A 25,179-nucleotide genomic window follows, 5' to 3' on the forward strand; every position below is an offset into this window, starting at 1 on the left:
CCCAGCTACAAGGAATCAAACATGACAACTCTAAAGACTACAGAATGTCTAGGAATATTCTAAATCCACTCCAAATACAATATCCTCAATACATTAAAAAAAATTTTACAGAATGTGTCCCTGCTTCAAGGGAAACAGAGAAGGAAGAGTGAGCCAAGTTACTTAAATAGTTTAATCAGAGCAGTTTTACAATTCTAAAATTAACAGGCAGATTTGGTAATAAAAGAGCTCCAATGTTAGCAAAATGATCTTGCTTCCATTCTGAATCTTTCTTTTTATTTGTAAATATTGGCATTACAATTTAAAAGGACTCAAAATGGAGTGATGTATACATCATCATCATCATTCATGTTCTGTGATACAACTGATGAAATCCCTGAATGGATATTGCTTCAGCTTTGATTTTAAAAAATGGCCTGACACGAAGAAAGTCTTTAATTCACAACTGATCACAGGTGGCAAAAAATAAATAAAAAGGGAAAAAATCCAAAACTACTGTCAAGTTCATAACATATCACATTGTTGGCTGATGACACTGGCTCCAAATGTACAATAAAGCCCACAACACTTTATTACTATGAATATAATTATCTTGAAAATTCTCTCATGTTGATCAACTTGCTTCTGAAGCTTTTCTTTGTTTAAACTTGCATAATAAACATGCAATGAATTATTTCTTTTGAAAGTGTGTTTTTTGCAGTCTTTTTGTTTTCATACAAAGATTTCATAAAGTTGCAGTGCTGCATCAGAGCATTACCAAAAAAAGAGCAAGAGCAAATGGGGAGGGTCAAAGTGAATACAGCTGAATGAGAATTGCCAGTGATGTTCTTCTTGTGATACACCACAGGCCTATTAAAAAAGTGCACAGTCAAATTTTTTTTGTTACCCTCTCCCACCAAAACCAATAAAAAAGAAAAAAAAAAGAAACTCATAAAATAAATCTAAATGAGAAGAAAGGGACGACATAAAGAAAATAAAGATGTGTTTTTTTTCATGCACTCATCTTCTGCATAGCTCAACCCACATATAGTAAGGCACTATTTCCCATCATGACTGGTGTCCACAAGAATCCATTACAGTGCTACAGTGCTCTGTGAACTATAGATAGTTCCTTCCAGGATGATGAAATAAAGAGACTAGATGATGTGGATGTCTCATAGCCCAAAGAGTCTTCCAGCAGTCTCAGAAGAAAAAAACTCTCTGTATAAATGTTATGCATGGTTGTAGAGAGTGTCTGGAATGGTGTTTTCTTCCAGAGCTAATTCTGTGTGTATATGTATATGAATTTGGATTGTTCTTCAGTCTGTGTTCTCAAAGAAAATACACAGGGTGGGGGCGGGGAAAGCGCAGTCAGATCCTCACAGAGAAAGCTTCAGGATTTTCTGAAAGCACAGAACTTCAGTGATCTAAAAAAACTGACTCAATAGAGAGAGGGATCTGTTTTCAGGAGTTGAATATTTTCTGACTTTAATTGAGCTGGTCTTCATACTGTTTTCGGAAGCAGTCACCTGCTGGGAAAAACTCCCAACATCTTTCTTGATACATCTTCCATACATAAGATTCCTAAAATAATTTAAAGGAAATTTGTTAAAATTGCAACTTCACTCAAATATGATTGCTTTTAAAAGTATAAGGCTAAAACAACTTTTGTGTTGTTCATATCTCATGTAACTGGAGTAGAGATTTCCCAATTCATTAATAATTTTCCTTGTCTAGGTATAATATTTATGTATATCAAATTTTTAATAAATATTACCTCATCAAATGATGAAAAAATGGCACATAGGTTTAAGCATGCTATAGCTACTATTCAACACATTTATAACCCTGAAGAAAAATATATTATTTCCCATGAACTTTATTCCTGACCTTAAATTAATGATTATAATAACACACTTCTTTTATGATATCAAACTTTTGTGTATTCTAAATTTTTACTCTTTATTTTAACATAACTGCTTAAAATTTTTGTGAGGGAAATTTCAAATGGTGCAAAGAAGTATCTTGAATATTTTCTACTTATTACCCAATTCCATTAGTTCAATTTGATTCATTTGTTATAGTGATCTCAGTATTTTAAAGACAAGCCACATGATATCAGTTATAAATACATAATTCTCTCATAGCAGGCATTGCTAAACTCAATAGCTGAGTATTTTATCTGAATATGCAAAGATGATTTTCCCTTTTTCATCCAAAGTCACTGTAATCCAATATCACACACCAAAGACCAACTTCCACATTTTAATGAGCCATAATGAGAATATTTGAACTCATATGGGCTGGTCCTCAAATAAAAGGCAAAGAATCCTTCTTCAGGTCTAGATGGGAAGTTTTCCCAGTTTGGTGAACTACAGTTTGTGTCCCAATGGCAGAGCACTAGAAAAAGACTTGACCTACACCAAGGATATTAGTAATTTTATCTTAAGTGCTAGAATGAGGCTCAGTTCAGACCCTAATTTAGCTCTACTAGGTTTAATACACATATTTCATCCCATATTAAGTCTTTTGTATACATTATGCACGTCTATCCATGTAACATCATGAATAGAGAGAAGTGGCTCTGGGGCCAGAAAAGCCTTGTTTAGGTCCCTCCTCTGACTAGCTGTATGATCCCTGCTAAGTCACATACTCTTTCAGTAGTCTCAGTAACTCGCTAAAGCTTAAAATTGCAGGGATGCTATAAATTCTCATTGACAGAGGGAGTTTGCTCATCTGAGAATATATATTATATCAGATGAATATATATATATATGCATATATATGTACATATATATATCAAATGAATCACAGATCTCCTGCTATCCTTACCCTTATACTCTGATGTTTACCTACCTGTCCTGTGTGCTCTGTTTCATCTTTATTTATAAGATACATCAGGAAAAACCTACAAACACAGAAAGAGTTACATATAGGTCAGAGAAATGGATTTACATAAATATTGGTATACATTACAATTGTCCAATTACAATAGGTACTGGGGAAAAATTCAAAAATCCAAATTTCTTTAATTAGTAGTAACTATGAAAATTAAGTGTTTTAAAGGTTGATAAATACTTTCAAATGTCAAACTATAGCCCTATTGCCCTTCTACTTAATATGAAAATTGGCTTGGAAACCTGATGAGAAAAACATTTTCAACTTTTTATTTTAGTTTTATCTGATCCCAAACACCTTCAAACTTTCCTTTTTTATTGCAGATATACAAGGCAAAAACTTCAGTGACACCTACTGATTTGGCAGTAGGTTCCTCTTTTAAAGTATTTTCACATTTTTTTCAGGCATGAGAATTCCTTTTTAACATAAAAATAGCTCATATATTCTGGATCACAGTATTCAAGATGTATGGCAGGATTCTGAATGTTTTTCCAAAGTAAAAGGGAATCACTGTGCCCAAGGATGGGAAATGGGGAGAGGAGCCAGCATCCTCCAGACAGTGGGTCAATGAATAACAGGTTCTACCCTTTTAAATTTTTTTCTATTTTTCTTTTCCCTAGAAGATATTATTCAAATTAGGAGCCAAATTGCTATATCTATCCATCCATCCATCCATCCATCCATCCATCCATCCATCCATCCATCCATCTATCTATTATTTCTCTATATCTATCTATATGCATATATATATATGTGTTTATGTATCTGTGTATCTATGTTATATACACAAGTGTATTTATGTATATACATATGTGTGTGTTTATATATTTACAACACACATACATATACATATAAATTTAAAGAAACCGAAAGGGAGAAAACTTTTTTTCTTGGCTGAATTACTCAATGCCAGGGTGTTCACTCATTATAAAGAAGAGTCTCTCTTCCTCTCTTCATGGTCTTTTCCTGAAGAAACTGAGAAAACTTTTTCCAGATAGCCAGAGAGATAGAAGAGTCTGTAGCTGGTACACTTACAGATAATTAGCCAAGTTGTGCTCCTGCAGTGTGTGTGTTTCAAAACCGTGTGGTACTGTGTCAAAATAATCATTGCCGATCCCACAAATGAAGCACTTAGTCTAAAGATAAAAAGAAATATAAAAAATGTTAACAAATTCAAATAGAATGGTAGAAATAAACATTGATGATGCTGCCATTTGTCTACAACTCTGCTATATGCCATGTTCAGGACGTGTTAGGGGAAAGGCTGTTTTTCATAAACTAACTCTGAGGAGTTCTGCCTAACAAGTGAAGAAAAATGTAAAATAACTATCTTTAAGGAAGAACATATTTTCCCCTGAGGATGCCCAAAGCAAACTGAACAACTGTAATTATTCTCCTTGCTCCCTCCAACCTTAAGATTATATTAGAAATAAACTTCAAAAGCTGTCACCAAATAACTGATTTTATCATACTCTCATAGGCCAATATAAGCAACTCCTGAGGGCAGAGTCCCATAAATTAATCTTCAGGGTTACTTTCACTAATGAAACAATGAGGAAGAACTGACCTATAATTACATTCAAGAGACTGAATAATTTAATTTCTTACCTCCATGTCTTCTTTAACTTGTTCCTGCTGATCTCTTAATTCACCAAAGGCATCAATAATTAAACCTGCCATTAAATAAAGATAATGCTTAATTTCCATCAATAAGGGAATAATCAAATGAGTTTTTAAATTGCTAGTCCTACTAAGCAACGATCAAATGCAAAATGACTTCTGAAAATATAGAAATCTGAGAATACAGATATGTGTCTGAAATATTACACGCTAGCAGTACTACAGGCATATGTAATGCACTGAGATAGAGTTTATACTCACAGAATTTTAAATTTAATTTCTTAAAGGTAAACAATTATTAAGTAGTAATGGAGGTTATTATTTTTATTAATTAGAAGCAGCTATGCGACATAGTGATTAGAACACTGGACTTGGAGTCAGGGAAGACTGCAGTTAAATTCTGCCTCATGTTTATTAGGTATGAGATACTGGGTAAATTACTTAGCCTTATTCAGTCACAGTTTCTTCAACTATAAAGGGAATAATAATAAAAAATCTCCAAGGGTTGCTTTGAAGATAAAATGAGATATTTGTAAAAGCACTCTATAAACCCTATAGGGCTATATAATTGCTGTTACTATTATTGTTGTTGTTGTTAAACTAAGCACATTAAATTGATTTGACTTATAACCTAAACTTAAAAAAAACAAACTACATTCTTCGAAAAAGAGTCCTTTTAATCAAGTATTCACCATCTCCTTTACCCTAAAATATAGGTTCAAAATACAGGGTTCAAAGCCTTTTAGTATATTTTTGGATTTCCAAATTGACCCTGTTCCTTTTAGCTTTGCTAAACTCAAGGACTGGAGTTCTTAGGTACATCTTTTACACACGGGACATTTCAATTATTTTTCTTCAATAACTCATTCAATCAAGAAACATTTATTAAGTGACTACCTTAAAGCAGGCACTGTGGTAGGCACTGGAGATTGAGGACAAGTTTTCATCCTCAACATATACATTCTATTACTGAGACATTATGGTAATGTGTAGGTATAGACAAAGCATAAACAAAATGGATATTAGGTAACCAACCTTGTAGAACTAAAATAATGGAGAAAAATTGGGTTGGATATATAGGTTTGGGAATCATACATGTTGTGATAATTAAACCCAAAGGAGATTATAAGAATATCAAGTGAGAAACTATTGAGAGAAGTGTGTCAAGGCAGACACTTGGGAAATAACACAGTTTAGGAGTGTTACATGGATGATAACCCAAGAAAGGAAAGTAAAAAAGAGCAATTAAATAGATAAATGGAGTCCAACGTCACAAAAATTCAGAGAGGAGAATGTATTGAGGAGAAAAGGCTAATCAATGCTGTCAAATGCTGCACAGATATGAAGAAAAATGAATTGAATCATTGTTAACTTTGGAGAAAGAAGTATCAGTATCCAGATAAGAATGGAAACCAGATTGCAAGAAAGTAAAGGGAAAGCAAATGAAAGCAATAAGGGCAGCATTTTTTGAGGGAATTTTACTGTGACTTGGAGGAAATACATTAGATGATAGCTAATGGGGAAGTTAGGATGTAATGAAAGTTCTTTAAGGATGGGGAGAGAGACAGACAGACAGAGACAGAGATGGGGGGGGGAACAATCTACATGAGAAGTTCTGAGGGAATAGAATCTAAGATATATATGTGGCAGAGTTATCCTTGATGAAGAGAAAATTCTTTTTATATTCCTTATCCATACCAACCAGCGCATAAGGCAGAATAATGGCAGGCATTATGTTTCTCCAAGCAGCAGGACCACTAGAACCAGTGCAATGATGCTGGGGAGAGTGTGTAGCAGAGGTACTGACCAGGCACCAAATAGAGCTTCTTGTTGCCAAAGCAAAGCTCAGAAAAGATAGCAGAGGAGGTGTTTCAGGAGTAGAAAAAGGAATCAGGGGTCACAGCAGTGACTGTAGCAATCAAGAGTTGTCAAAACCTGAGAAACCCTAGTAGAATCCATCTCCTGGGCAACATTACCACAGTAAAAGGACTCTTGGCACATCTAGCATATCTCGCACACACACCTTCTACCAAGGAAACTATAGTAATGAACTCTTTCAGGTCACAGGGGATATTCATTCCATTTATGCTATCCTGTACTACATTTTACTTTCCCAATAATAAAAGATAAATAGCAATTATTTAGTGTTTTAAGATTTCAAAGAGTTTTATAAATATCATCTCATTTGTCATTTATAACAATTCTGAGAGGAGGTGCTATTATTATCCAAATTTTATAGCTGAGGAAATTGGGATAAACAGAGGGTTAAGTGATTTCTCCAGGGTCCCACTGTTAATTATGTGAATAAACCTGGACTTGACCTCTAATCTTCTTGATCCTCGGTCCAGCAATCTAGACATTGCGCCACTGAGCTGACTCTAGAACTCAATAAAATTTAATGAGTTGGTAGAAGACTATTTAAAATGAGAATTTAAGAGAAGAAAATTTATATTTTGATGTGGTATATCTGGTTGGGTTTCAAAAATTATAGATAACAAATATTGAGATTTTATAATCTATTTCATTATAGGGAAAAAATAATTATTCTGGTATAGTGGATCAAAGATTAGGAATTAAAATTTGGTTCAATACAGTCTGTCACATACTGACTATGATCTTGGGCAATCCCTTCACTGCTCTGAATCTTAGTTTCTTTATTTGAAAACAGGATAAGAACAATGTGCTACCTATTTTGAAGGGTTGCTGTGAATAGAAACTGTTTAAAAGCCTTAAAGAAAAGTGAGCTATCCTTTAACAATCTTTACTAATGAAACTTGTAACTTTTCATTTTAAAATAAAATAATCACCCAGTAAGCTAAATCATCAATAATTAATATTGTCTGCTATCTTGTTATGAAAGGTGGGGTTAAGATCCTACTACTTAATAATTCAGAGAAGCACTGTTGTTTAGCTAAGATATGGGGAGCAGAGATTTGCTTCCCACAACAGCCTGGCAAAGCTTCACTGAAGAGTATTTGGAATTCTAAGACAGACTTAGTGCCTTAGTAACAGCTCTAAGACATCCATTGGCTTAGAGGTAACTAGGAAGTAGGTTTTGACTTCCTGGGACCTTAACATATTTATTGATTTAGCACAAGCTTGATCTAGATATAACTGGATCAGCTAGGCTAGTTTCCTAGATCTGACTACAATTATCTATATATGATGTTGTCTTCAATAAGGTAAGCTATCAACTCTTAAATAAGACTATCAGAGGCTTGAAGATTAACTGGGTTTATTTGGGTGAATTGACAGAAAGGTAAACTGGGAGATGGGAGAGAGGGAAGTAGGTGAACCTTATTTAATCTTGCCTAATGATAAGTATAATAATTTATGCTAATGTCTAAATATAAAGTTGGCCTAGGTGCTGAGTCCAGGGGACTTTGAGAGTCTCCCCTGGCTCAGAGGCTGTTGTTGATTCTTGTCGGTTTAAAAGATGATCTTATTTAATAATTAAGGCTCAGAGGCCTTATCAATACTAAGATGTTTATTATAGCTAGCAAAGTATTTTAATGTAGTTTAAACCTGCCTGTCTGCCTGCCTATACCAATCTCCTTCCTCCAGGGACTCAGACAACATATAATCTCCTGCCTCCCAACCCAAAGAAGAAGAAGTGGGGTTGAAGGGTTGTTGCACCACAATTTATACTCCTTTTCCAACTGCCAGATTGGCATATGCCCAGGGCCGCTCTGCCAGGTTCTGTGCTCTAAAGGGGCAAACTGCTTTTTGCACCTACAAAAAATGCCTGACCATTTCTATACTTTACAACCTGAATAAAAATCTTTCACACTCCTTTATATTTCATCAAATTGGCCAATCACAAAAAGCAGATGGAACTCCATGGCCTAATTCTAGTCCTATTTTCTCATATTAATGACTTTGGTCCCATAAGGTATCACTGTAGAAAATGGAATCTCCAGAGAAAACATTGAGCAGGACATCTGATCTAATGCATAGACTTTGAATATAACTTGTTAAGGGTAATATACATTATGTTCATGTTAGATGTACATAAAGATATATGACTTTGTCAAAAACTTAAAAGCCTTACTCAAACATGACATTTTTAATGGATTTTTAAATGATGACATTCAAAGATAATCTTTAGTTTCAGTGTAGATGATGTACAGAGAGACATACCTTGTATGATGGCCAGAAGAATGACAATTACAAAAAAGAAGAAGGTGATATCAAAGATGATTCGATAGATTTCATATTCATCTCCTGCTGGATCTTCAATTTCATCCCCAATACCACCACCAGCACGTACCCCAACATACATGTGGAACATATAGCACTGAAAAATATAACAAAGATAACTCATGTTTACATAGTGCTTAATAGTCTTCAAAATGATTTACATATATTATGTCATTGTAGCCTCTCAACAGGGCTTAAATATTCTAAGTTCCTTGACTAGGATAAGAGGCAAGATTTGAACCTGCCTCTCTAACTCCAAAAACAGAACTCTTTCAATAAATCATGCCTCTCTAGCTCTCATAACAAAAGGTTATCTGGTTCCATACACAACCCCATCAATAGGTTTCTCTGACCACATTCCTAATATTATTTCTGGAAAATAAATGTTTTAGAATTTACATTTTTCCATGAACTCTTCTGTTTTAACATTTGTAAATATAACACATTTGGCTTTTGCTTTCTGCTGTCTTTTATATAAAATTTGATTCTGCACACTCTTTCTTAGCACCTTCTGTCTCACTTCAAACAAACTGAAAAAACTTCATCAGGATCTTGGCTCCAAAGTGTCTGGGATAATAAAGTAAGTAAGTGAAGGAACATACTTAGTTCTTAACTGCACTGCTGAAGTTTTCTAAGCAATAGAAATAAAGCAATATGAAAGGTGATAGTCATGAACTAGAATTAAAATTTGAAAACCAGATGTGGAAGACAGAAATGCATATATATATGTATATTTATACAATATGTATGAAGCATAACATCAAAATATATATTATATAAATAGTAATGGAAGGGAATAAATGTTTATATAGCGACTAATATGTGCCAGGTAGTGTATTAAGTGCTTTACAAACATCTCATATGATCATTAAAACTGAATAAAATACAGAAGAATTGTTTCAAATTTCTGGCTCTGAACAACACATCATTCCATAGTTCCTTTTTTTGTTTAAACATGAAAAATAAAGGAAAATGGCTCAGAAGAGAAGTTTAAGGGGTAAGAAACCAATTAGACCAATTTTAAGATTTACAAGAATCCAGCAATAAATACTGCAGATAAATGCTCAAATACCTCAACAATAGGAAACCAGGAATACTTAGTGCCCACCACTGCCCATATAAATAACATCCAAACGACAATCAATCAATCAATCAATCCATCTATTAACAAACATTTGTTAACTGCCTACTCTATGCAAGGCATTTCCTTAGGCCCTGGGGATATGAAGATGAAAAAGAAAGTAATCCCTGTCCTTTAGGGGCTAAGCTCCTCTAAAGCTCTACACTCTTGCTACTATATTTACTCATAGTTCTCGTTTTTGTTCTGAACATATCTTTGCTCTCCTGAGTCTAAAACATGTTCCAAAACTGAACTCATTATCTTTTCTCCCCAAATCCTCTCTTCTTGCAAACTTCCCAATTTCTGTCAAAGGTATTACTACCTTTCCAGCCTCCTGGTTTAGTAATCTTGACATCACCTTGGATTCTTCAGTCTTCTCCAACTCACACACCCAATCCTTTTTTGTCATTAATTCTAACTTTACAACATCTTTCATATCCAGTTCTTTTTCTTTGCTCACAGAGCTACCACCTCAGTTCTACCACCTCAGTTCAGGTTCTCATCATCTCTCTCCTAGATTACTAAAATAGCCTCCACTTGGGTGTCCTTACCTCATCTTTCTCCACTCTAGCCTATCCTACATACCACTGACAAAGTAATTTTCCTTAACTGCAAATCTGACCATGCAAATCCCCTAGGCCAGTGATGGGCAAACTACTGCCTGCGGGCCAGATGCGGCCCCCTGAAATGTTCTATTCTGCCCCTCGAGATATTATTCCTAATCTGACAAATGCAATGAGTAGGATACAATACAATGAAACTTCGAAAGAGTTGCCTTAGAAACAGACTGACAGACGAGCATTTCCTTTCCTTTGGCCCCCTCTTTAAAAAGTTTGCCCATCACTGTCCTAGACAGTCAACTCTAGAGGCTTCTTACTTCTTCTAGAATTTCATGAAAGGCACTCCTCTATTGAATTTTGAAAGCCCATCACAACCTAGCTTTCTAGCTTCATTGGACAGTACTCTCCCTCTCATATTCTGAGACCTACCCAAACTAATCACTCTGGTCCTCACATATGACATGCCTCTGGCTGTCTACTCTGAATGGAATGTCCTCTTTTTTATGACTCTCAGTCTCTCTTCTTTTGAGATGCAGTACATATATCATCTTATGCATGAAGCCCTTCTTAATTCCCTTAACTTTTATTTTTTTAATTTATCTTTTTTAAACCCTTACCTTCCATCTTGGAGTCAATACTGTGTATTGGTTCCAAGGTAGAAGAGCAGTAAGGGCTAGGTAATGGGGGTCAAGTGACTTGCCCAGGGTCACACAGCTGGAAAGTATATGAGGTCGAATTTGAACCAGGACCTCCCGTCTCTAGGCCTGGCTCTCAATCCACTGAGCCACCCAGCTGCCCCCTTCCCATAACTTTTAATACTCTCCCTTCTGAACTACCTTGTACAGAACTACTTTTTACATATTGATATTTATTCACTTTATGCTACATATGTATTTATACATATACTTGTTTCTCCTTTTAAAATATAAGTTCCTTGTGATTAGGAAATTATATTTTTACTGTCAGTATTTAGCAGTTTATGGCAAATAGTAGGCACTTAATACTTGGTGATTCATCACTCCAGTCTTTTCATCATCCCCCAAATACATAGTGTTTATTCATTCCTGCATGTCCTTGATTATTCTGTTTTCCATAAATGCTGCTATTTGCCATGTACTGTGCTAGGTATTAGGGATACAAAGACAAAAAAAAGGAAATAGCATCTATGTGAAAGGAAAATTTGGGAAAGAGAAAACATGTGTAGGAACAAGTACAAATATGTGGAAAATAAATTCAGTGCTTTGGAGAGAATGGTAGCGACTAGAGAGAAAAAAAGTTATCTCCTACAGGAGACAGGACTTCAGATGAACCTTGAAATAAACTAAGACTTCTAAGAGAAGGAAAGGAGTACATTCTGGAAAAGAAGGGCAGCCAGTGCCAAGGGAGTTGGAAGATGCAACATCACATATAAGAACAGAAAGGAAGTCAATTTGACTACATATGATGAGAAAACATTAAAAAACAGAAAAGCAGACTGGAGTTAGAATGTAAAAGTCCTCTTTCTTTTTTCTACACTGTTTTTACAAAATCCCCTTCATTCTTTTGGGTCTAGCAAGATAATGCCTCCTACATGAAGTCTTCCAGAATTACTTCTTCCCAAATAGAAGCCTATTCTCTGAACTCAGAGTTCTTAATGTTCAAAGAGTTTATTTTTAAGACAGACATTTTGTCTCTTAGTCATATGCTATCTGGTATTATTCCTTCATGTGAGGTTTCTTCCCCAATTAGGTTGAAAGCTTGACATATTAGATTTCTTGACATCCTTCTCAGCAACCAGCACAGTGTTTTGCTCAAGCCAAAGAAATACAACTCTCTTAAATTCGTATTATACTACAAGGCATTGTGCTAGGCACTGGGGATAAAATAATTAAACAAAGAACTGCATTATCAAATTTGTGTAAATAATAATCAGTAATAAAAATAAGAGTTTGTTGAATGAATGAGTGGCTTCTGCTTAACAAAAAACTTAAGGGGTGAGTAGACAATGAAAGCTTATTAGTGAGCCAATCAAAACCTCACACTTAATTATGACTATACCAAAAAAAAAAAAAAAACACCACCAAAAAACTGGCAACTTTGTAGTGAGAAACTTTCACATATTTCTGTGGTAGGGAATGAGTGGCCATGCGTAAGAGAAGGAAATTTGACAAATTAGTTTCAGATTTATTTATATTTTTGAAGTAAAGACATTATTAATGGTATTTTTAGAAGTTGTTTTTAAGAATGTATTGTTTACTTGAAGTATCATAATTTGATTTTCCCAACCTCAAACTTGTCTAAATGAGTGAGTCTAAATAGAAACAGACTATAATAGTAGAATGGAAGACAACATGGTCACCAGATTCTCCTATATCAAGTATGGAAGGATTTCAGTAGCCAGAGGAAGGATGTACTCTTGAAAATACTAATTTCTCAGATGATCTTTTTTACCCTCAGGCTCATCTGGAGTTCAAATCTTGCCTTAGACACTTACTAGCTATGTCACCCTGGGCAAGTTATTTAACCCTGGTTGCCTCAGTTTCCCCATATGTAAAATGAGCAGGAGAAGAAAATGGCAAAACCATTCTAGTATCTTTGCTAAGAAAATCCTAAATGGGATCATGAAGAATAAGACACACCAGAAAATTATTTAAAGCAACAACAAATAAACTTGCTTTGGAGGTAGAGGTGTTCCAAACAGGATATAATCCTGGCCACATGAATTGTCTGGGTTACAAGTGTTTTCTCCCCAGGGTTAAGGTTAGGGGGATGAAAGGCAATAAGTGTTTATAAAAAGCCTACTAGTTTTATGCAGGCACAATGCTGAGCATTTAAAAAATATTATTTCATTTGATGCTCAGAACAATCCTGGATTTAAGTGAGTTGTCCAGGGCCACATAGTTAGTAAGTATCTGAGGCTACATTGGAACTCAGATATTCCTGACTCTAGACCTGGGCCATCCAGTTCCTCAAACAGTGGTGAGGTAATGTGCAATATGGGTAGGGAAATATGGTAGTTGGCATATGGGAGTCTTTTAAAAAATTGATGTTTACCTTGTTATTTTGTTTAATTAAATTTCTTTTATTTGAATTAATGTATGTTCTGGTTTGGTCAAGTAAAATGGAAATTTCTATTGTTCCTCCTTCATTTGAAAGAGGACCAGTGGCATCATGGAGTAATGCAGTGATTCCCAAAGTGGGAGCCACCGCCTCCTGGTGGGTGCTGCAGTGATCCATGGGGGGCAGTGATGGCCACAGGTGCATTTGGGGGCTGTGAATAACTGTAAGGGGGTGGTGATAGTATGTGACAGGGGGCGCTAAGTAATATTTTTTCTAGAAAGGGGGTGGTAGGCCAAAAAAGTTTGGGAACCACTGGGGTAATGTCTTGAGTCTTGTGTGTATTGAATTTATTTTTTTAAATATTCTTTTTAATTTTTTAAACTCTTACCTTCTGACTTAGAGTCAATACTGTGTATTGACTCTAAAGCAGAAGGGTGGTAAGGGCTAGGCAATGGGGATTAAGTGACTTGCCCAGGGTCACACAGCTGGGAAGTGTCTGAGGCTGGATTTGAATATAGGACCTCCCATCTCCAGGCCTGACTCTCAATCCACTGAGCTACCCAGCTGCCCCTGTGTGTATTGAATTTAAACAAGGCAGAGTGGCACAAAGTTGTCCATCTCACTCTTCCATAGCCATCGATACTCATCAAAGTTCGGGGGTGAGATAAAAGTGAGGACAAGTGGCACTGGCCCAGGATGCAGAGCACAGCCTTGGCATCTCTCATGTCTGATCCAGCTCTAAGTGCTCCACAGAGCCTGCTTTTGCCACCATAATGACTCCTTGGAACAAACTGTTCTCATCTGCCCATTGTTCTGGGGAGAAATCTTCTCATGCTTGGGGTAAACGTCCGCCTGATTCACCTGGATTTGAGACCGACCAGTTACCCTCAGTCTGTTTAGCCAGTCTGCCAGGGTATGGCTGCTGCTCGTCATGTAGCTTCTGGGAGCCACAGCTATGAGCTGGGCCAAAGGCTGATGAGCAGCCCTCAGAGCAGAGCAGAGCAGAGCAGAGCAGAGCTAGTCCTCCCTCGCGTGTGGTTTTAAGCAGATGGTGACAAAATGAGTACCTTGCACATGGATACAGCTTTTAAAAGGCTATGCTGTAGAGGACTTGGACTCTATCAAGAATTTAAGTCAGTTTTATGGTGAAGAACTTGGATGAGAGTGGTGGCCAAAGAAGGTGCATGCTTAAAGCGGACAATATGATTTATGAGGGAGTAAGAATTATTCCTTCAGAAATTGGCATAGAGGTTAATTTTGTTATGGCAAACATTTATCTACTTCCCATATCCCCCATAAACTAAATCTAGACATACTCTATTGCCTATACTGACTTTGGGCAGTACTCACCAATACCTAACAGCAAAAATTCTTTCTTCTTAGCTCTTTTGCCTAGCAACTGCTATAATTAACAAATGCCACCTGGGTGGGCCAAAAGTGATTCAAACTTAATGACTACCTACCCTCTTTTTCCTTTGAGGCTGAATAAAACCCTTGCATATTTCAGGTCAGGCTTCCTTAGTTCTCTAGAATCATCTTTTCACTAAGGCACATTTTTTCTTTCTTTTCTTATCTTCTTGAAGGGAGCATAAATTCTATCAGGATACTGCTGATTTAATTAGAATCTCAGTCTCAACAGCCACAACAACAACAAAACTTAAATCCATTTGGGAATCAGGCAATAAGGTTGTCAAACTGCATACCACAGTGCCATCTGCTGAAAAACCATGAAACTTTATAGATGGATCAATAAAATCAAAAAAAGATTCCTTAACAATGAGATACTCTTTCAAAAGGAACATATAACAAGAAAGTTTACAGCATAGAACTACAAAAGCAAGAACTAGAGATTTTACTAATATAATATATTCTAATTATCACAAAAAATCTTATCTCAAAATTTAGCATCTGGATCTATGCATATATATAATTATGAATATATATATATATATATGTGTGTGTGTGTGTGTGTGTGTGTGTGTGTGTGTGTGTGTGTGGTCTTCAAACATCTGATTTGCCCCATAGTTGTCTACTTCTGCAAACTTCCAAAGAACAGAAACAACTCCACACCATGTTAGGGACATTTCTACTTAACGAGGATGGAGTGGGACTTATACTTAACAATAATGTAAGGTATAAAATGACCAAACTGACACAAACAGTAGAAGGTACCAATTCATTTTGGTGCTAAGGTTCTGAGATGAAGCAGCCCAATGCACATACGAATACATCAAGACTGTGGGGAGAAAAGCATTTAGGGAGAAAGAAAAGAATTTTTACAAATGAACTTTATATACCCCTATCTTCATAGATGTACCCAAGTGATCTGTGTACAAATGATGTGAATGCAGTGTAGAGGATGGGTCTCCAGTGTCATCTTTCCTTAAAAATTGTCACAACAGTGTGGAGATTCTTTTCAGCTCATTGCTAAATGTATGTAGGATGAATGTATGCTATGTATGATGTTATCAATAACATGGAATGGATGTGAAGTGGAAAACTGTCAGGCTAACCCAGTCTTCCAGAATCCCTGCATCAGTAGTTTTTAGAAGGACGTGCAGTTTCTATGAAGTATGGCAGGGAGGGGTTGGTAACCTCAGGTGAGATCATGGGAATACTTGACTGACTCTGGCCAGACCATGGCTTTGATTTCACTCCCTCTACTGGGGGCTACAGAAAATATAAAAATAATTTTTTAAAAAAAATAACACATCAAATTTGCTTAGTTTGTCAATAAACATTCTTAGCATAGGCTCTACTTATTGTAGGGTCTGCCTAGAAACTCAGGACAGATTTGCTGTGGCAAATGTGTGTGTATGTGTATATTTAAAGTATATGTCAAGGTTCAACTCTGGTCTCAGATACTTCCTACCTGGTTGACCCTGGGCAAGTCACTTAAACCCCACTGCCTAGGCCTTACTGCTTTTCTGCCTTGGAACCAAAACTTAGTATTGATTCTAAGACAGACAGAAATGGTTTTTAAAAAAATATAGAGCTGGTTAAGATGGCAACAGAGTAAAAAGCAGCTGCTTAACCTCTCCTAACCAAAACATGCTATAAAGGGGTGAAACAGCTCTCATTAAAACTCGAGCTGAGCAACCCCCTACCCCACCCTACATAACCTACCGTGCCAAAGCCAGCTCACAGAAGCTAGAGCAAGTGTGGGGCACCCATTAAGTCCTTGGTAGCTACCTGGGGTCAACAGGGCCTGTTCCTGAGAGCAGCAAGACTTAAGACTCCAAGAGGCTAAAGAACGTGCGCAGACTTTGAACACAGACCATGAGTACAGGCACGAGTGCGGATGTGGACGCAAGAGCAGACATAGATCCGGAGCTCAGGCGAGGATTTGGATATTGAGCTAAGGCTTGGACCTTGAGTGGGGATCCAGTGCAGAGGGGTGCACCACTATGGAAGCAGCACCCTGAGAAGGATAAATGAGCCTTGGGCAGAGGAACAAGCAAGGGGATACCAGGAGGCTTGACACTGAGAACAACTAGACCTGAGACCTCAGGATCCTAAAGAGCTCAGACAGACCCTCAGGGTGAGGCTAAACCTAAGAGGGTACAGGGCTAACAATGGCAAGCCAGAGACAAGAACCCCAAATGAGAAAGATCATCAAGAAGAAATCTATAACACTCGACAACTTTTACACAGAAAAAATCCAGACAACAGAGCAAACAGTAGAGGAGAACAAATAAGTAATCATAGCCAAATCTTCCCAAAATAATGAAAACTGGCCACAAGCTATTGAAGAGTTCAAATCTGAGATGATGAGAAAGATGGAAGAGATCTGGCAAGAAAATAACAGTATAAAAGGAAGAATTTTGCAATTGGAAAGTGAGGCTCAGAAATCAAATGAACTGATAAGCAAATTGAACACCAGAAATGACCAGATTGAAAAGGAAAACCAAAAGATCATAGCCAAAAACCAGTCCCTAAAGGCTAGAATTGAGCAATTAGAAGCTAATGATCTCTCAAGACAGCAAGAACAAATAAAACAAAGTCAAAAGACTGAAAAAATAGAAGGAAACATGAAATATCTCAATGACAAAGTGACAGACCAAGAAAACTGGTCTAGAAGAGACAATTTGAGAATGATTGGTCTTCCTGAAAAAGCAGAAATTAGTAGAAACTTGGACTCCATACTAAAAGAAATTATTCAGCAAAATTGCCCTGAAGTTCCACAATAAGAGGGCAATATAGACATTGAAAGGATCCATAGATCACCCTCTACACTAGACCCAGAAAGGACAGCCCCCAGGAATATAATAGCCGAATTCAAGAGCTACCAAGTAAAAGAAAAAAAATCTTACAAGAAGCCAGAAAGAGACAATTCAAATATCAAGGAGCACCAATCAGGATCACACAGGATCTGGTAGCCTCCACGCTAAAAGACCGCAAGGCTTGGAATATGATTTTCAGAAAGGCAAGAGAGCTGGGCCTTCAACCACGGATCAACTACCCATCAAAACTGACTATATACTTCGAGGGGAAAGAATGGACATTCAACAAAATTGAAGATTTCCAAGTATTTGCACAGAAAAGACCAGGACTAAATGGAAAGTTTGATATCCAACCACAAAAATCAAGAGAAACATGAAAAGGTAAATAAAAAACAGAGGGGAAAGAAAAAAACTCATAATTTTTTAAATTTGACTCTTGAAGGGCTTCAATAAGATCTAATTATCTGATTTCCTATGTGGAGAAATGCTATGTATAATTCTCTGTAGTGAACTCTATTCACTATTATAGTATTCACTATTATAGCAATCAGAAGAATAATTCATAGGGAGAGGACAGAACACTAAATGGTCTAAGATGACATGGTGGGGTGGGAAAGAGGGGGATGAATAGTAGGGGGCACCAAAAGAAACTTGAGTGAATAAGAAAAATAGGATATTCTATTACACACTAAGAGGGCATGGGAAGGGGAGGGGACAAATACTATTATAAGAAGGAGAGGAAGAGAGAATTAAGAGGTAATATTTAAACCTTACTCTCAGTGTAATCAACCCGGAGAGGGAAGAGTAGCTATATTATCCATTGGGATATAAAACTCTATCTAACCCTACTGAGAAAGTCAGAAGGGATAAACCAAGGGGAGCAGGGGAGTGGGGAGGTCAAAAAAGGGAGGGGAGAAAAAGGGGGAGGCAATTCATTAGGCCTTTAAAAATAAAAAGAGGGTAATAATAAGGAAAGGGATAGAAAGGGAAGTTAATCAAGGGAGGGGATAAGGGATATTGGCTCAAAGCAAACCACTAGTATAAAAGGAAATAGTGTAAAAAGAAGGAGTAGGACTAGGGGAGGATACAAAAATGTCAGTGAATGCACAACTGATAATTATAACTCTGAATGTGAATGGGATGAACTCGCTCATAAAACGGAAGCAAATAGCAGAGTGGATTAGAAACCAAAATCCTACCATATGTTGTTTACAAGAAACACATATGAGGCAGGTGGACATACACAAGTTTAAGGTTAAGGGATTGAGAAAAAATCTTTTGGGCATCAAATGAGAAAAAGAAGGCAAGAGTGGCTATTATGATTTCTGACAAAGCCAAAGTAAAAATAGATATGATTAAAGAAGACAGAGAAGGTCATTACATCCTGATTAAAGGCAGTATAAACAATGAGGAAATAACAGTGCTCAATATGTATGCACCAAGTGGCATAGCATCCAAATTCATGAAAGAAAAACGGGCAGAGCTCAAGAAGGAAATAGATAGTAAAACCATAATAGTGGGAGATCTAAATATTCCTCTGTCAGATCTAGATAAATCAAACCAAAAAAATAAATAAGAAAGAGGTAAGAGAGGTGAATGAAGTCCTAGAAAAATTAGAGTTAATAGATATGTGAAAATAAATAGGAGGTAGGAGAAAAATAAATAGGGACAAAAAGGAATACACCTTCTTTTCAGCTGCACATGGTACATTCACAAAGATGGACCATGTAATAGGGCATAGAAACATTGCAAACAAATGCAAAAGAGCAGAAATAATAAATGTAACTTTCTCAGACCATAATGCAATAAAAATAATAATTAGTAAGGGCACCTGGACAGGCAAATCAAAAACCAATAGGAAATTAAATAATATGATTCTCCAAAACCAGCTAGTTAAAGAAGAAATCATAGAAACAATCAACAATTCCATTGAAGAGAATGACAATGATGAGACAACCTACCAAACTCTGTAGGATACAGCCAAGGCAGTACTCAGGGGAAAATTTATATCCTAGAGTGCATATATTAACAAATTAGGGAAGGCAGAGATTAATGAATTGGACATGGAACTTAAAAAATTAGAAAGCAATCAAATTAAAAATCCTCAGATGAAAACTAAATTAAAAATACTAAAAATTAAGGGAGAAATCCAATAAAATCGAAAGTAAAAGAACTATTGAATTAATAAATAAGACTAGAAGCTGGTATTTTGAAAAAAACAGATAAAATAGACAAAGTACTGGTCAATCTAATAAAACAAAGGAAAGAAGAAAAACAAATTGACAGTATCAAAGATGAAAAGGGAGAACTCACCTCTAATGAAGGGGAAATTAAGGCAATCATTAAAAACTATTTTGCCCAATTATATGGCAATAAAAATAGCAATCTAGGAGATATGGATGAATATTTACAAAAACACAAATTGCCTGGATTAACAGCAGAAGAAATAGAATACCTAAATAATCCCATATCAGAAAAAGAAATTGAACAAGCCATGAAAGAACTCCCTAAGAAAAAATCACCAGGACCTGATGGATTCACAAGTGAATTCTATCAGACATTCAAAGAGCAACTAATCCCAATACTATACAAATTATTTGATATAATAAGTAAATTACCAAATTCCTTTTATGACACAAATATGGTACTGATTCCACAGCCAGGTAGATCAAAAACAGAGAAAGAAAACTATAGACCAATCTCCCTAATGAACATAGACGCAAAATTTTAAATAGAATATTAGCAAAGAGACTCCAGCAAGTGATCAAGAGGATCATCCACCATGATCACATGGGATTTATACCAGGAATGCAAGGATGGTTCAACATTAGGAAAACCATCCACATAATTGACTATATCAACAGTCTAACAAACAAAAATCACATGATTATCTCAATAGATGCTGAAAAAGCCTTTGACAAAATACAGCACATATTCCTATTGAAAACACTGGAAAGTATAGGAATAGAAGGACCTTTCCAAAAAATAATAAACAGTATATACCTAAAACCATCAACAAGGATCATATGCAATGGGGATAAATTAGAAGCCTTTCCAATAAGATCAGGAGTGAAACAAGGATGCCCATATCTCCTCTATTATTTAACATTGTACTAGAAGCACTAGCAGTAGCAATTAGAGAAGAAAAAGAAATTGAAGAAAATAGGTAATGAGGAGACTAAGCTGTCACTCTTTGCAGATGATATGATGGTCTACTTAAAAAATCCTAGAGAATCAACTAAGAAGCTTATAGAAATAATCAACAACTTTAGCAAAGTTGTAGGATACAAAATAAATGCACATAAATCATCAGCATTTCTATATATTTCCAACACATCACAGCAGCAAGAGGTAGAAAGAGAAACACTATTTAAAATCACCCTAGACAATATAAAATACTTAGGAATCTATCTACCAAAACAAACACAGGAAATATACGAAAAAAAACTACAAAATACTTTCCAAACAATTAAAACTAGATCTAAACAATTGGAAAAATATTGATTGCTCATGGGTAGGATGAGCTAACATAATAAAAATGACCATTCTACCCAAATTAATTTACCTATTTAGCACCATACCTATCAAACTACCAAAAAACTTTTTACTGAATTAGGAAAAACTATAACAAAGTTCATCTGGAATAACAAAAATCAAGAATATCAAGGGAAATAATGAAAAAAAAATGTGAAGGAAGGTGGTCTACCAGTACCAGATATTAAACTGTACTATAAAGCAGCAGTCATCAAAATGGTATGGTACTGGCTAAGAGACAGAGGGGAGGATCAGTGGAATAGACTTGGGGTAAGTGACATCAGCAAGACAGTGTATGATAAACCCAAAGACCCCAACTTTTGGGAAAAAAATCCACTATTTGACAAAAACTGTTGGGAAATTTGGAAAACAATATGGAAGAGATTAGGTTTAGATCAACATCTCATACCCTACACCAAGATAAATTCAGAATGGGTGAATGACTTGAATATAAAGAGGGAAACTATAAACAAGTTAAGTGAACACAGAATAGTTTACTTGTCAGATCTGTGGGAAAGGAAAGAGTTTAAAACCAAGCAAGAGTTAAGAGAAAATTACAAAATGTAAAATAAATGATTTTTATTATATCAAACTAAAAAGCTTTTGTACAAACAAAAACAGTGTAGCCAAAATCAGAAGGGAAAGAACAAATTGGGAAAAAATCTTTATAACAAAAAACTCTGACAGGGGTCTAATTACTCAAATATACAAGTAGTTAAACCAATTGTATGAAAAATCAAGCCATTCCCCAATTGATAAATGGAAAAGAGACATGAATAGGCAATTTTCAGATAAAGAAATCAAAACTATCAATAAGCACTGTAAAAGTGAAATTTGGGAGATGCCATCTTTAAGTATACATATGTATTTTCTATGGACATTATCAAACTACATTTCCCGTGGTCCAACGGGTTTCCGGTTCTGGTTCTTTGGGCGTGGGGACACCTACGTCTCCATGCAGGGAAGAGTTTATAATCTCCTGGGTTGGGGGGAGTGGGCTCTTGGCCAGCAGACTGAGGAAGAGGTAATAATGACTGGGGCGGCAATTTTGAATGCTTACAAGCGCTTGGTCAAATGACTTTATCTATCAAAATGGCTTTAATTAAAATACTAATTTATATTATTATAGCAGCCTTTATTATTTTTATATTTATAGCACATGAGAAAGTGTTCTAAATCTCTAATAATTAGAGAAATGCAAATCAAAACAACTCTGAGGTATCACCTCACACCTAGCAGATTGGCTAAAATGAAAGAAGGGGAGAGTAAGGAATGCTGGAGGGGATGTGGCAAAACTGGGACATTAATGCATTGCTGTTGGAGTTGTGAACTGATTCAACCATTCTGGCTGGCAATTTGGAACTATCCTCAAAGGGCTATAAAAGAATGCCTGCCCTTTGATCTAGCCATACCATTGTTGGGTTTGTACCCCCAAAAGATCATAGATAAACAGACTTGTATGAAAATATTTATAGCCTTGCTTTTTTTGGTGGCAAAAAAGTGGAAAATGAGGGTATGCCATTCAATTGGGGAATGGCTGAACAAATGGTATATGCTGGTGATTGAATACTATTGTGCTCAAAGGAATAATAAACTGGAGGAATTCCATGTGAACTGTTTATAACAATTTGTTTTGAATTTTCAAGTCTTCCATTTAGCTTCTATCAAATTATATAGATAATTTTATAAATGAAAGTCATAAATAGATAATTAATTTCATAAATATGAGCAATGAACAGGAATCTCTGCAATATATTAAACAAAATTAATATTGAATCAGAAATAATCTTTGTGTTGGCATGCAGGCATGGATAGGTGGATATTTGGACAGATGCATTACATTTGGTATTGTAATGAATAAAGGGGCTGATGCTAGTAATAATACTAGAAGGAGCTAGCTTTGGAGAGGATGGTAACTAAGTTCCAGGTTAGCAGAGAGATAAGAGAAACTCTTTTCTGCTAGGCACCAAGCTCCTTTAAGATGTCTAATCTGCAGCTCCTAACCTGAAGAGGAAGTAACTTCCTCTTGGTGTGTATAGTAGTTTGACAGGAAGTGAGTATGGGACTTCCTGTCCAACAGCAATGGAGTTTATCCCTGCTGTGTCTATACAGAACCTTTTCTGTTGGCTGTAACTGCTTGGCCTTAGATGGGTAGGCAATAACCACAAAGTTCTCAGATTAAGGCTAAGGGGTTTATTGATAAAAAGAGTACAGGTGATAAGGTAATGGAAAGAGGGTTAGGAAGTACTGAGAACTAAGGGTGAAAGATTTCTCTGACTCAAGACATTGTTAGGTCTTCCCTGGATGCTCTTCTGCTGGGTCAGAGTGTTGTGGTCTCTGATAATAAAATAAAATTAATCTTTGGTTAAGGTTGGTTTGCTTTGCCAGTAGTAATAATAGGTCTGTCCTGCAGAATTGGTTTGACACTCTTCTAAGCCTAAAAACTACCCACGTTCCCGCTCCCACCTCCTGGTCCCAAGGACGTATGGGGTAAGTGAAATGTGAGGGGAGAAGTGAAGAAGCCAGGATCTGCCAAGCTTATTTATAGCCTGGCTCCAACTGCCATGCCTCATGGCATGTTCCACATTCTACAAACTGCCAGCTTGCCCCATGCAAAATATGGCAATATGCTTTTCCATATTAAGTATAGACCCAAGATTGTATGAATTGTAGGAAATGACTATTGTGTCAACTCCTGCCACAAATTCAGATCAGAAACTCACCTGTCCATTAGAGTTTTAGTTTCCTGAAGCCATGAGAGGACAAGTGACTTTCTCATGGTCATACACTAGGACAGTACATATTAGAAGTATCCTGGACTTCATCATTTAAAGACTGGCTCTTCTGGAAGTAGAAGAGCATGTTTTGTTGTTCTTTGTAATTGTAGAAGATCATTGTGTGGATCAGTTCCCATTTTTCAAAGTTAATTAACTTTGTATTATTTCTCTTATTGTGTCTATTGCCTCTTTTAAAAAGCCAACAATAAAAAGCACTTTCCCTTCCTCTGTTGTTTAAATAAACATATTGACTAATATAAATCTTGGAATATATTTGAAATATTGAAGAAATGTATGTTTTTTTATAATGGCGGTTAGTGGTGCAATGGATAGTGTTGGGTCTAGAGTAAAGAAGGCTCATCTCCCCGAGTTCAAATTTGACTTCAGACACTTACTCATTATGTGACACTGGGCAAGTCATTTAACTCTGTTGGCTTCAGTTTTTTTATCTTTAAAATGAATTGAAGAGGAAGATGGTGGTTTAAAAGCAGCAAGGCTCCAGACCTCTGTAAACCCTTCAAAACCAATCAAGGACAAAGAGCTTCAAGGGGACAGAAAACCAAATCTGACAACAGATCAGAGCTGGGGGATCCTCCTGTAAAACTCAATTTAAAAGGTGTGCAGGAAAAAAAAGTCTGAATTCTTTAAACTATCTAGTTCTTGAAGGGGAGGGAGGAAGGAAGATCCCTTGTACCTTTCCCCATCTAATATACTGAGCCTCCAGTGGATCCTGGAGTCTCTGAGTGGGCAAGGGCACTGGTCCAGAGGGAGTGTCTCACCTGCACAGCTGTGCCAGACTCAGGACTTTGATCACAGACAGCAGGGAGGTGGCTAAAGGAGAAACCCAGAGAGGGTAAACAAACACTCTATCTTTCACTGCCACCCCCTTCTCAAGGTTTTGACCTCAGGGCACTTTGAGCTCTGCAGATCAAACCCACCCTGGCTTAATCCTATCAATACAGCAGATAAGAGTCTTCCGAGGGCAGGGAAGCTCCAACACCCCTCCCCCATAGAATGCAGTGAAAGTAGCCAAAATCACATTATTAGCATTTACTACCAGCTGGGTAAGATCTAGCCTCAAGTCCCACTAACCTAATTAGTCAACGGAACAGAGAAGAAGCCATTCCAGGATTCAATAGCCCAAACCTGCAGATCAAATAAATGATCAAAGGAGCAATATTATAGCCAATTACAAGGGGGAAAGAAGGAAAAAAATATGAGTAAACAAC

At 36.4% G+C, this 25,179-nt stretch overlaps 1 protein-coding gene across 1 annotated transcript in view; it reads right to left on the minus strand.

Annotated features, from left to right (window-relative positions):
• Positions 1–212: 212 nt before the first annotated feature.
• RYR2 (ryanodine receptor 2) overlaps positions 213–25,179 on the minus strand; it is a 550,493-nt gene continuing 525,526 nt past the window's right edge. The window contains exons 102-106 of the mRNA XM_044674985.1: positions 8,638–8,794; positions 4,486–4,550; positions 3,913–4,013; positions 2,836–2,887; positions 213–1,563 (exon numbers count right to left, since the gene is read on the minus strand). Coding sequence (XP_044530920.1) covers positions 1,468–1,563; positions 2,836–2,887; positions 3,913–4,013; positions 4,486–4,550; positions 8,638–8,794 — 471 coding nt within the window. The 3' untranslated portion in view covers positions 213–1,467. The remainder of the gene's footprint in view (positions 1,564–2,835; positions 2,888–3,912; positions 4,014–4,485; positions 4,551–8,637; positions 8,795–25,179) is intronic.

The sequence above is a fragment of the Gracilinanus agilis genome, chromosome 4, assembly GCF_016433145.1.
Source record: "Gracilinanus agilis isolate LMUSP501 chromosome 4, AgileGrace, whole genome shotgun sequence".
Taxonomy (NCBI): domain Eukaryota; kingdom Metazoa; phylum Chordata; class Mammalia; order Didelphimorphia; family Didelphidae; genus Gracilinanus; species Gracilinanus agilis.